The sequence below is a fragment of the Dermacentor andersoni genome, chromosome 7 (assembly GCF_023375885.2).
Source record: "Dermacentor andersoni chromosome 7, qqDerAnde1_hic_scaffold, whole genome shotgun sequence".
Classification (NCBI taxonomy): Eukaryota; Metazoa; Arthropoda; class Arachnida; order Ixodida; family Ixodidae; genus Dermacentor; species Dermacentor andersoni.
The window spans coordinates 176,189,644-176,201,440 of NC_092820.1; the positions used below are offsets into that span (position 1 = coordinate 176,189,644).

At 50.2% G+C, this 11,797-nt stretch overlaps 1 protein-coding gene across 1 annotated transcript in view; it reads right to left on the reverse strand.

Annotated features, from left to right (window-relative positions):
* Positions 1 to 7,027, reverse strand: part of LOC129385249 (uncharacterized) — a 56,492-nt gene extending 49,465 nt beyond the window's left edge. Inside the window, exons 1-2 of the mRNA XM_072289554.1 lie at positions 6,991 to 7,027; positions 6,143 to 6,235 (exon numbers count right to left, since the gene is read on the reverse strand). Of these exons, the coding sequence (XP_072145655.1) occupies positions 6,143 to 6,235; positions 6,991 to 7,027 (130 nt within the window). The remainder of the gene's footprint in view (positions 1 to 6,142; positions 6,236 to 6,990) is intronic.
* Between the last annotated feature and the right edge of the window lie 4,770 nt (positions 7,028 to 11,797).

Here is an 11,797-nt window from a genome sequence, read left to right on the forward strand (position 1 = left end):
CCGAGTCCGAGTGAAGCCAAGCACTCCAGGAAGGAGGAGTTGGGTAACGAAAATAAGGAGAGGTAATGGAAGTGTTACATGAGAACAGAATGTGTTCTGCACTTGGCCCTTATCTCCGGATAGTTGAGGCAGTGAGCTGTGCTACACCAACCGAAGTTGTAGAGCATTAGTGGCGTGAGAAGAGTGTTCGTTTGAACTTTACGAAGGACATGTGCTTGTTCCGCGTTGAGTGAAGGATGAGGTGGGGCAAAATGGTGCGGTTTTCCTTGATGTTTTTGTAGTATTCAGCTATTTGCGCTTTATGCGTGGCAGCGTCTTCCACTGTCGTTGGATTTGGTCAGGGAATAGAGGGCGCCCGGAGGTTAATTTGGCGGGCACGTTGATGAACAAACTCATTTCCCTCGATCCCAGCGTGACCAGGCACCCAACGCAGGGTGATATTAATGTTCGGTTTGCGGTTACAGGATTCTATTAAGATGTCGTGTAGGTGTGTTTCCAACAGTCGGTGTTGCATGCTGCGAATGGCTTTGCTGGAGTTCGTATAAAGGTTGATGTTACTGCAGTGGTGCTTAGTGAGTGGAGAGGCTTCTTGTATGGCATATATTATTGCGTGAGTCTCCAGAGTGGCTATGTTGGGAGGGTAGGAAAATGACTCAGCTGTTTGGATGATCGGTGCAGTCTGTCCAGCTGTATATATTGCATACGTGTATAATCCCATCTCAGAGCACGGCCGCTGGATTAAAAAAAAAAAAGTGCGGCCTGCCGCGTGCATTGAAAACGCTGTCATCCGCCGCGGCGCTGCCAGTCGGGAACTGTTGTCTCGGATCGGCATTGAAAGTGCGTGAGGAACGCGCTTCCAACGCCGTCGCCCGTGTAAAGCGACGCGTCTCGTCCCCGAGAGCCAGCGCAGTTCGGCCCAGCCAAGCGGCCGAGAATGCAACTACGGCTGTCACGTTCGCTCCCATAGCAGCCCGCCTGACGTGGCAGGCCGCACTTTTTTTTTTTTTTTTTTATCCAGCGGCCGTGCTCAGAGCGTGTGGTGTCCGTGTATATCGTGATGTGTCTATGTGGCGATCTTTTGCTTGCGCTTGACGTCGACCGTCATGTAGGTGTGGTGTCATATTTTTTGGTATATTTGTAAATGCTATGTTGCGTGGGGTAGCGGAGCGCTTTGACTAACTGGTGTCAACTGGATAGGGGCGATCCCTGCTCGTTTCAAGATGTCGCATCCTTGCTCCGTACAAGACAAGCGCGTTACTTGTCTGTCTCGGTGTTGCTGTGTTAGCTCTGCGAAAGTGTGAAAGAGGCCTGTTTATTGAAGACGATGATTTCAGGTGTATATCGGTAGGCCCAGGGCGGCCTTGTCGGCCGGAGGTTGGTGTTTGTGTGTGCATCCGCTGGAAGGTGTGATCTCCATAGGTACCACGGTAGGTGCAAGCTGCGGAGCGGGCGGTGACGGGGGGTATGAAGCATTTCATTTTTCGAGAGTCTCTACTCGGAGTATGAGTTGTTGGATGAGTGCTGTCAGTTCTACAATTGCTTCGTGTGTGTCTGTAGTACAGGGAGTCCCATCCTGCGTACTCACCGGTTGTTAATGTTCTTGTCGGACGGGTGGAGATGGCGGTGGCTTAGTTTGCATAGGTGCCACATAGACAAGAAATGCATCACGATATACACGGAAGTCACATGCCCTGAGCACGGCCGCTGGATAAAAAAATAAATAAAAAAGGTGCGGCCTGCCACGTCAGGCGGGCTGCTATGGGAGCGAACGTGTCGCCCCGTACCTCAGCCTCAATGCAACTGACAAGCTCAAACTCAATACCATGATCAAGAGGGCCTTTAAACAAGCCCTACATCTTCCCATCTCCACCTCTAACGAGAAACTGGACGCCCTCGGCATTCACAACACCATAGACGAGCTTATTGAAGCGCAGCGTATTAGCCATTACGAACGACTCGCCAATTCCACCACAGGCAGGCACATTCTAGGCACCCTAGGCATAACCTACACCACCCAATTCGGACCAAAAGTACCCATCCCTCCATACATTCGCGCTCAGCTAGTTATCCCGCCCATACCTTGCAATATGCACCCTGAACACAATCCGGAGCGACGTGCAGAAAGAGCTAAACAACTACAAAAGCGCTACGACCAAGCCGCTGACGTAGCCTACGTGGACACAGCGGAACATCCCAAACAAAACGCCATGGCGGTCGTCGCAGTCGCGGGCTCGCAGTACCGCCTCGCTGCGGCCGCATCAATACTCACCACGCAACCCGAAGAAGAAGAAACGGACATCGCTTTGGCCTACGCGGCTACCAATGCACGCTGCATCATCAGCGACTCAAAAACGGCCATTCGCAACTACACAAGAGGACTGATGGCGCCCCAAGCGCAGAAGATACTCTCTGGCACTCATCCCTCAAGGCAACGCCGCGTCCAGATCATCTGGGCAACGAAGCCGCCCACGATGCCGCCCGAGCTCTCGCACACCGGGCGCATCACCCTTCTCCTGAGTCTTCGGATCCCGACCAGCCCTCTGTTCTTCATCGCGGTAACGCGCGGGACCGAGTGGTCACGTCCAGAGAAATTCTCCTTCACTACCGTAGAGAGCGGTGACGCTACCCCCCAGCACGCAAAACACTGAATAAATATCAATCCACCATTTGGCGACTCCTTCAGACGCGAACTTTCCCGAACCCCGTGCTTTACAACCGCATTTACCCCGATGCATACGTCCCACTCTGCAAAGCGTGCAAGGCCCGCGCTGACCTCGATCACATCATCTGGCAATGCCCCAAAGCCTCACCCACCAACACCTACCGCACTAACACACGCATCATAACTATGGGCGAGCAGTGGGAGACTTTGCTGCTCAGCTTGGACCCAGAGGAGCAGCTCTGGGCCGTCCGGATGGCCGAAGACGCCGCCAGAAAGCAAGGACAGGCCGCCGTCTGAGGAAGGGGAGGTATGGGGGGTTAGCCTCCCGACCCCCGCCACCCCTGAACCCCATCAAGGACATAATAAAGTTATGGAGGAGAAGGAGCTCGGGGCTGCTGGATGACTGCAGGTGGCCCGTGTCTGTTCCGGGAAGGAGTCCAAGACCGCCTCCGATGAGTGGTGGACTCGAGCGATGGAAAGGAACTCGAGTGCTCCCGGGGCTGCCGCTGCCGGCTGCCGGAGCGTTGCCGGTTCCTTCGGCTGGTGTGCTGAAGCGTGACCTGCTTGGCGGGATCTTGGGGCTTGAGTCTGTTTCCGTCGGCTTGTAGGCGATTTTCCCACTGCCGGCGCTTGACCGTGTAGAGGATCCTGCAGGTTTCCTTGCAGCGACTGTCGCCCGTGAAATGCTCCGCGCCGCTTAGGCGACAGGTTGGTTTGCATGAGTGGTCGTTCGGTGGATTTGATAGCCCACGGCCTCTGCATTTGGTAGTCGGGCTAGCGCAGACGTCGGCTCGATGACCGAGCTCGCCACAGTGAAAGCACACTTCGTACTTCTTGAATAAGTTACATCTGTGTCGACCGTTGCAGAAGTAGACCTAGATTGGCACTTAATTGGGCCTGAGCGAACGTGATGAGTATACTGCGGTGGTGTTCTCGAGCAGCAGAAAGTCAACAATGGGTGGGTTGCGGTTATCTTGTAATTCTGCTTGAATTGTATCTTAGTCCAGTCGGAGATCGACACCGCGAATCGCACCGTGGCCCGAGCTATCGTCTGGAGCACAGTAGACGGAGAGACTTCGTGCTCCTTGTTGTCGATTGTCATCTCTTTGAATCGTATAGGATCCTTCAACTCTGCCGACGTCCGAGGTGCATTACGCGAAGGTGTTCTGAATCATGTTAGCTTGTATCATATAGGTCTTCGTGACGCGCGGCATCCTGGTGAAGCGGACAGTCATGCAGATCGCTTCCGGTAGTTGGTAGGTCGAAATCTTGGAGAATATACGGCTGGCCCCGTTGCTGTTGGCGCTATCCGGAGCTTGATAACTTTAGACACCCAATCACCATGGCTGCTAATTCTTCCCGAAAACTTGGGATGCCCTCTACGGCGACCTTCATGGTGAACTACTGTGCGCGGGCTCGGTCGACGGCGCGGCGCAGCTGGCGGGCGTGCAGCTGCGACGCGGAGCTCCGTAGTCCTCGGCGCAGCAGGGCTAACGAGGCATCCGGCGTGGTCGCGGGTACAGTTTGCCTAGAAAGGTCACTCGTCGTCGAACGTACTCCTGGTTGGTGTCTCTGGATTCCTGTCGTCATTAGGAAGACGAAGACCTCGATGAAAGTATACGTTTAGGTCTCACTGTCCAGGGTGAAGCCAAGAAATCGGCGCAGCGTATGTGAAGTACATCGGTCATCGCTCGCGCACAGTACCGACCCTCCCCCCCCCCTCCACTCGCACGCCTTCACTCGCACATACAGCGTAGCGTGCGCGGCGGTGTTATCGCCCTTGGCCTTTCTACAGAACCTCACGGCGACAGCGGAAAAGCGCTTGGGGTGTCCATATAATTGCAATAAAAAGCGAAAAAAAGGGGCGAGGCACGTGACGTATGCTTCACGCGATTCTCCGGTTCGGGCATAGGAGAACGCAGGGAAGTAGTTTCGCTTGCGAGGCTAGACGGGGCAAGTGGAGAGAGTCTCTCTTGCCAATGGCGCTCGCCTTTTAAAATGAAGGGTTAGCAGCACTGAAATATATATATATCTCGGCTATTAATGAACCAACTTGAAAAAGTTTGCGGTAGAACGTTCCCTACAGGGCACGTAACAGCTTCCAGCGTATAACCAAAATTTGCTATGTGGCCTAGTGAAGGGCACTTTAACAACGCCAAGTACACCTTTAAGGCAAGTAGGCATTGATCATTTGAGTCAATTTCCTCTATTAAGCAACCAGAACCATTGGATAATCGTCTGCGTGGGCTATCTTACGCAGTACGCAAAAACCGCCGCCATGCCTTCTTCCACAACTGCTTGAGTGGAGATCTTCCTGTTGCACGCTGCAATCCTTCACCATGGCCCACGCCTGTTATCATCAGTGAAGGTGGTCGCAGTTCACTGTGTTGAAGAGATACTTCGTCTGTGCACTTCACAGTTCCATCACTCGACGCCGTATATCACCTGCAGACCAATGGCCTCGTTGGAAGGAGGAAAAGAAAACTGACTAATATGCTTGTCATGTACGTATCCTCCAGCCACAAGAACTGGGACGACGTGTTGCCCTTTACAACTTACGTATACAACTCTGCGAAACATGAAACCAAGGATTATAGCCCATTTCTCCTGCTGTACGCGAGTGACCTGGATACCTCCTTACCATTTACTCTTCGCGATGACCATTCTGTATCGAAGACCCTAAGCCTCGCTGAAGAAGCTCATCGGATAACCCGTCTTCATATCCTCGCCTCACATCGTCATTTGAAAGAGCGATAATACGACCGTCATGAACCAGTCTCGTTCGCCAAAGGCGATATGGTGCTTCTAGAGGAACCGCAACACTAGCGTGCATTATGCCTAGTTTGAGTAGCAGCATGCAGGCCCATTCGTCGTTTTCGACCGTTTAAGTGCAAGAGCTCACTTACGTAATAGCTCGCCTCCTGTGCAATGGTCAGCGATCCAGCAGAACTACTCATGTTGCTGGCCTGAAATGTCTCGGCCTTTCCAATCAATCCTGCCTCGCACAACGGGCTTCGTCTGCTGACGGACATAGTGGATTGAGGAGAAAAATAAGAATAACGAGGAGCGCTGGCTACCGGAATGGGCGATCAAACCGTCGTCCATCTTCTGTAAAGCCTTACATTGTAACAATATTTGTGGCAAGAATCCTAGACTGGCGCATCAATTTCAGAATATTTGTCAATAAACTATGCTACGAAATACACTGGCGTTTCATTTAACTGTTTCACAATTGTGTTCCCAGCAATCTGCAGTGGAACATCGATGCAGCCAAGCTAAATAAATCCTGAAGGGCGCAATGCAAAACTCGCGAGCCGCACATTGGATGCTACGTGGTCAATATCAATATCCCCATTACGGCGTCTATCAAAGCCCTTGTGTTACACTGGGACACTTAACTCCGCCACTCAATCGGTGCCACGAACTGGTATTTCTCGTCCTTGTCAGAGTTGTGAAATGCTGTCTCGTCAAGCCACTCACCACTCCAGTCCTGTGGCGTCTCGTCGGTGTGGACGCTCAGGCGGGCGCTGCTACCCGAACTCTTGGTAGTGCCGAACTCCTCGTCCAAGTAGCCTGCGCATGCGCACACCCGCAAGCCTCATCGCAGGTGACCCGCAGAACCCCCAGGATGCATAGGGGCCATTCATTTCGAGAGTCAAGGGGATGATGCGTATGATCCATTCAGCAGGAGACACATACGATTACGCGTGCGATCCGACGTACGTACCACATAAGGTCTACCGAGCTTCAAACAGCTTTGGTGACGCGGTACGACGCGGCGTCCAACATGAGTCGCCTGAAAGATAGCTTCTACGACTGTTGGAAACCTCCGCGGCTTTCGGCAACTCTGTTCGGTGACAACCTAGGAACAGTCCACAAAACTACACTGCACGTGCCCCATGAGCCTTCGGGATCAAGAACATAATTCCAGAGGGATGCTGATGTGAAAGCAGTTCGCATTCGTCGTGACGTGACGAACGCTCACTTCCCTGAGCATTCGCTCAATTTGATGGTACATTTATAGAAATGCTTATTTATTTATTTTACCCTCAGGGTTTGCACATAAGAGACGGGAGGGGCCTATTACACACTAAATATGATAAAAAGAACAGTTGAAACAATAAGCATAAGGAGCATGAACATACGACTAATTAATACAAGAAATGTATAGTTGCAACTAAGAAAAAGCAGAGTAACTTCAAGATCTAAAAAAGGAGGCTAGAACAGAAGAACAAATTAAGTACAAATAATTGAGCAATGTTCTTCCATTTGAACAGCAGTGCATTTGATGCTGCATTCTTAGGTTGTCACTGAGTTTTTCTAAGCACAGGGAAAGGTGCCGCCATCTTCTTGCTGTGGTAGCATGTCGTCCACATTCCAGCCGCCAGACAAACCACATGATCGCATAACACTAGGAAACGAGTGGGAAGACGGTACATGAATCAGTACTGCGGTGATCCCAATATTTTTGCGCACATCCATCGCAAGGACCTGTTGGCAGGCAAATTTCAGAGGAAAGAACGTGGAGCATGGCGGCGCTTCAAATGTCATTTTTAGCATTTTTCTTAAGCAAGCTCATCTAGGAATTTAGGTAACGAATAGCCGAAACATCAAATCTCACGCGAAATCGTACCACGTGGCTCCTGCTGTGTCCACTCGAGCTAAGTCAATGACAAGGAAAATGGGGCCACCGGGAAGTACAAGAGCACAGGCAAGCTCGAGAGCAACAGAAGCAGATCAGGCAAACGGCTTTGTCTAATATAGTATAGCAACCACGCAGTCGAATCAAGCTGCTGACAATGGTACATAATCCTCGGGTGCGTGACAAAGGCAGCATGGTCATGCTTTTTGTAGAGTTAGCGAACCCAGTTGTATCATACAGTAAAATGGTGAGGCCATCGCCGAACCCTTGCCAAAAAAAGTCTCCGTCCACACGTGCTTGCAACGCATGGAGCCGTCCACGTTCAGCTCCCTTCCTGCACATAACGAAGTCACAGGTTAAAGCACGTAAGAAGGCCCGAATGAAGTGCCAAGAACAAACGTTGGTGATCAAGAGAATACAGAGCGCGATGCCAGGGTAAGCGCTGCGACAGACAGATGAATTCCCGAACAGCGAGTTGCAGTGATGATGATAATGGTGACGGCAAACGGTGGTCCACAGTCATTAAGCGGGATTCGCCAACAACATAATGGCGCAAGCAAAGTGCAATTATTGAATAGACCTTTTTCAAGCGAGATAAATTATCGAAATAAATACTTGAGGCAAATAATAAGAGACCACGTAGGACAACAGAAGAGGACGAAGACACAGCGCTGTGTCCTCTTCTGTTGTCCTGCGTGCTCTGTTGCGCTTTGCCTCAAGTCGTGCAGTACCAACCATGCCCGCCAGCCTGTTCTCTTGAACGAAGAAATAAGAACGGGAAAGAAGAAGTGTGATTGAACCACCAGACGTACATGAAATAATTTTTGGGGTTTAATTGAAAGAGAAAAAAGATTGTGCAGATCCCACGCACTGTGGGAATCGATGTAAGCGAAGCTTTCAGTGCTGGATGCTTTGATCGACGATAATTAGCGGTGATGTTTACGGTTAAGCTTAATTACTTCAACGTTTAGTCTAACACGGGAGTGGTGAGTTGATCTTAAACGTTACCTTGCGGGCACCAGTGTTGTTTGTCTGCGTAGGATACTGGTCCAGACGGGCTTCGGCACTCAAGGCCTTAATGGCTTTGCTGAAGCTTTTAAGGGCCTGTGAATTGTGCGACCGACTTTGATTATTGTTGCGCGTAATATCGCGTTACTGCGTGAATTTTTCTTGTTTTTTCCCCTCTTTTCTTGCTCCTTTTATTCCCTTTACCCTTTCCCCAGCACAGGGTAGCTAGCCGGTATTTACACTGGCTAACCTCCCTGTCTTTCCTTCCCTTTTGTCTCTCTCTCGTGTCTGCGTAGTACACTGAACACGCAGGGAGAGGTGTTTGCTTGAGGCGTTGTTGTGCCCCATATTTCATAACCTCTGAGAGGGTTGGGCATAATCACTGCTTCACGTGGTACATGGCAATATGGCAGAATATTAAACTTGAATTGGATTATGAGGATGTGCGTGCCAAAACCACAATCGGATTATGACGCACGCCGTAGTGGCGGATTCCGGATTAATTTTGACACCGTGACGTTCTTTGGCACGTCCCAAAATCTAAGTGCACGTGCGTTTTCTATTTCGCCCCCGTCGAAATACGGCTGCCACGGTTGGGATAAAATCCGTGAGCTCTAGCAAAGCAATAGCTGCAAAGCTACCTCGGCGGGCACAGAAGTGTTGATTTGACGGCCGCGACCGCTTCCGTAGTGTCGCCTGGACCCTGCGGTGCACTTTAATTAATGCGACTTGGCTTGTGCACGCACTGCGTAATTTGTCAGCTTGACATATTTGCATGGTGTTTATTTTTCGGAAATAGCAGGAATGTACTGTACCGTACCTTGAACTTAAGCATATCTAGCTTCCCCGCAACCGCTGTCGTATAGTAGTAGGGTTTCCTTGCCTTCTCACGTCACATTCATCCCCCCCCCCTTGTATGGTAACTGCCTCTTCTCCCTCCTCCCTACAATTCTATCTACGTCCCCTCTGGACTCGCACGTTAGTAGAAAGGCACTTTGTGCAATGACTCTGAGTCACGCATAATTACAACTGTCAATGTGGCGACGGCCAGGGAGCTCCAGAGGGCATTGCACACATCCGACGCGGAAAGGAAAAGTGGGCAGAGAATGAGGAGCAGTTAAATAGAGAACAAATAGGGGTGTATGCGATTGCAGAAACGCACCGTAAGGCCCGCCCACTGGCACGCGTCGGCAAGCTTCGGCACGCGCCGACTAGCGAACGCTTCACATCGCGTTGGTCGGAGGGACACGCAACCCCTGGACAGAAACTCCGACGCGCGCCGAAGCTCGCTCTTCGGCTGCGGCGCACTGTTGCTCGACTATTTTATCTTCATCCGTCAAAGTCCGGCCTAAAACAGCCTGCTGTAAACTAAGCTTGAAACAATAAGTTAGTGATCTGTATGCTCCTTCAGATATGAAAAACAGGTTTGAATAATGAATGTACGACTGCTGAAATAGTTTCTTTTTATCTTTGAAGTAACAATAGTGCACAAAACATCGACAACAGAGCTCGCGCGTCGTCTCTCTACAAGATCGCTTTGCAAACACCTGCACGACGATGCCATATCATATCAAAAACTGTTGCACCATTTCATTTTTTGGTAGCTCATCGCACAGAAAACTATGTAAGAATTACACGTGCAAAGTATAATTGAAATAATATATGTTCGAAATATTGTCACGTAGTAGTGACGGTGAAAAATGATTCAGACTGAATCGGAATGATAGCGGCGAGCAATGTCGGCAATCGTCGAAAATCTCGTCTGCGGGTCAAACGCGTCGGCTTTCACGCAGCAGTCGTCGAAAGCTCCAGCCTATTCGCTGGTACCCGCGCGCCTTCCAGAAACTACTACACAATTCGTGTCGCGTATGCGATCAGATCATACAAGGTTCGTCGACAACCGACAGAACCACCAATGACATTCGCGAAACTTCCGGTGCGTTCAGGCGCATCCTGAACGATAACGTTTAACATTTTTTAGCTGGTGAAATACGGTCACCGGATACAGATAAAGTATCCGTGTCAATATAGTTATGATTGTTGGTGCATGAAAGAAACGTGAAAAAGTGGGTTCTGAGAAAATCAGCAAAAAAGAATTAAAACCCCTGTAGCACTGACAAAAAAAAAAAACCATCTAGAATAGCTAAAATTTACGTGATTCGTAGCTTGTCTCCTCCCGATTCTTGATTCTGTCGAATCTTGCCCATGGAGCACCTCATCTATTATTATAAATTGTTTTCACGCATCAACACCGCATCCGGAGGCCTTCACACATTGAGTGTATTGCTAGAAAACATTTTCACAGTGTAAAGGCCATGTTCTATTGTAACTGGTTTCAACGTGTCAAGTTCGTCTTTCTGGACATTAATGAAATGACATACCGTCAGATAATACAAGCTTTAGAATTGGAGGGTTTTAATAGGGGTCTTTCGTTGCCCTTTGCCAAGTCGTACTATGGAAGCGCTTATTCGAATGTATGGGGGCAGCTCATTTGCATAATATAAGAATATATATATATATATATATATATATATATATATATATATATATATATATATATATATATATATATATATATATATATTGTAAGGAAGATGACGAACGTACGCGCAGTCAGCAGCATCGCCAGCATCAAGCGCGCAGCAAAGGCTCGAGCTCGGGGACTGTGCTAGGTGCATCGTAGAACGGGCGATTTGCTATTCGTCAGCTAACAATTTTAGGCCATGTCGTGTCAAAGGAGGGCATTCGCCCGGATCCCGAGAAGCTACGTGCTGTTACTGCGTTCCCAAAACCTACCACTATGAAAGAGCTACGCAGTTTTATCGGCCTCTGCTCTTACTTCCGGCGATTCGTTCGAAACTTTGCGTCAATTATATCGCCTCTCACGCAGCTCCTTGGTGGCGCTAGAGATCTCTCATCATGGTCTCCAGAGTGTGACGACGCCTTCACAACCTTGCGCCGTCTTCTCACGACGCCACCCATTCTTCGCCATTTTGACCCACAAGCGCCAACCGAAATCCATACCGATGCAAGCGGTGTAGGCCTTGGTGCTGTGTTGGCACAGCGTCAACCTGGCCACCCAGAATACGTCGTCACATACGCGAGTCGCACGTTAACCAAGGCGGAGACCAATTACAGCGTTGCAGAAAAGGAGTGTTTGGCCATTGTGTGGGCGCTTGGCAAGTTTCGCCCATATTTATACGGCCGATCTTTTGACGTAGTGACCGACCACCACGCACTATGTCGGCTGTCGACGCTCAAAGATCCATCGGGCCGCCTTGCCCGCTGGGCATTGCGAATCCAAGAATACGACATCCGCGTGGTGTACCGTTCCGGGCGAAAGCACTCCGACGCTGACGCGCTATCCCGATCACCGCTTCCCCCGAAGGCCAGTCATGACTCCCTCTGCGAGTGCACATTATCCTCTCCGGACGTTGACACTATCGCTGCTGCACAGCGTAATGATCCCTGGACTGCATCTCTGC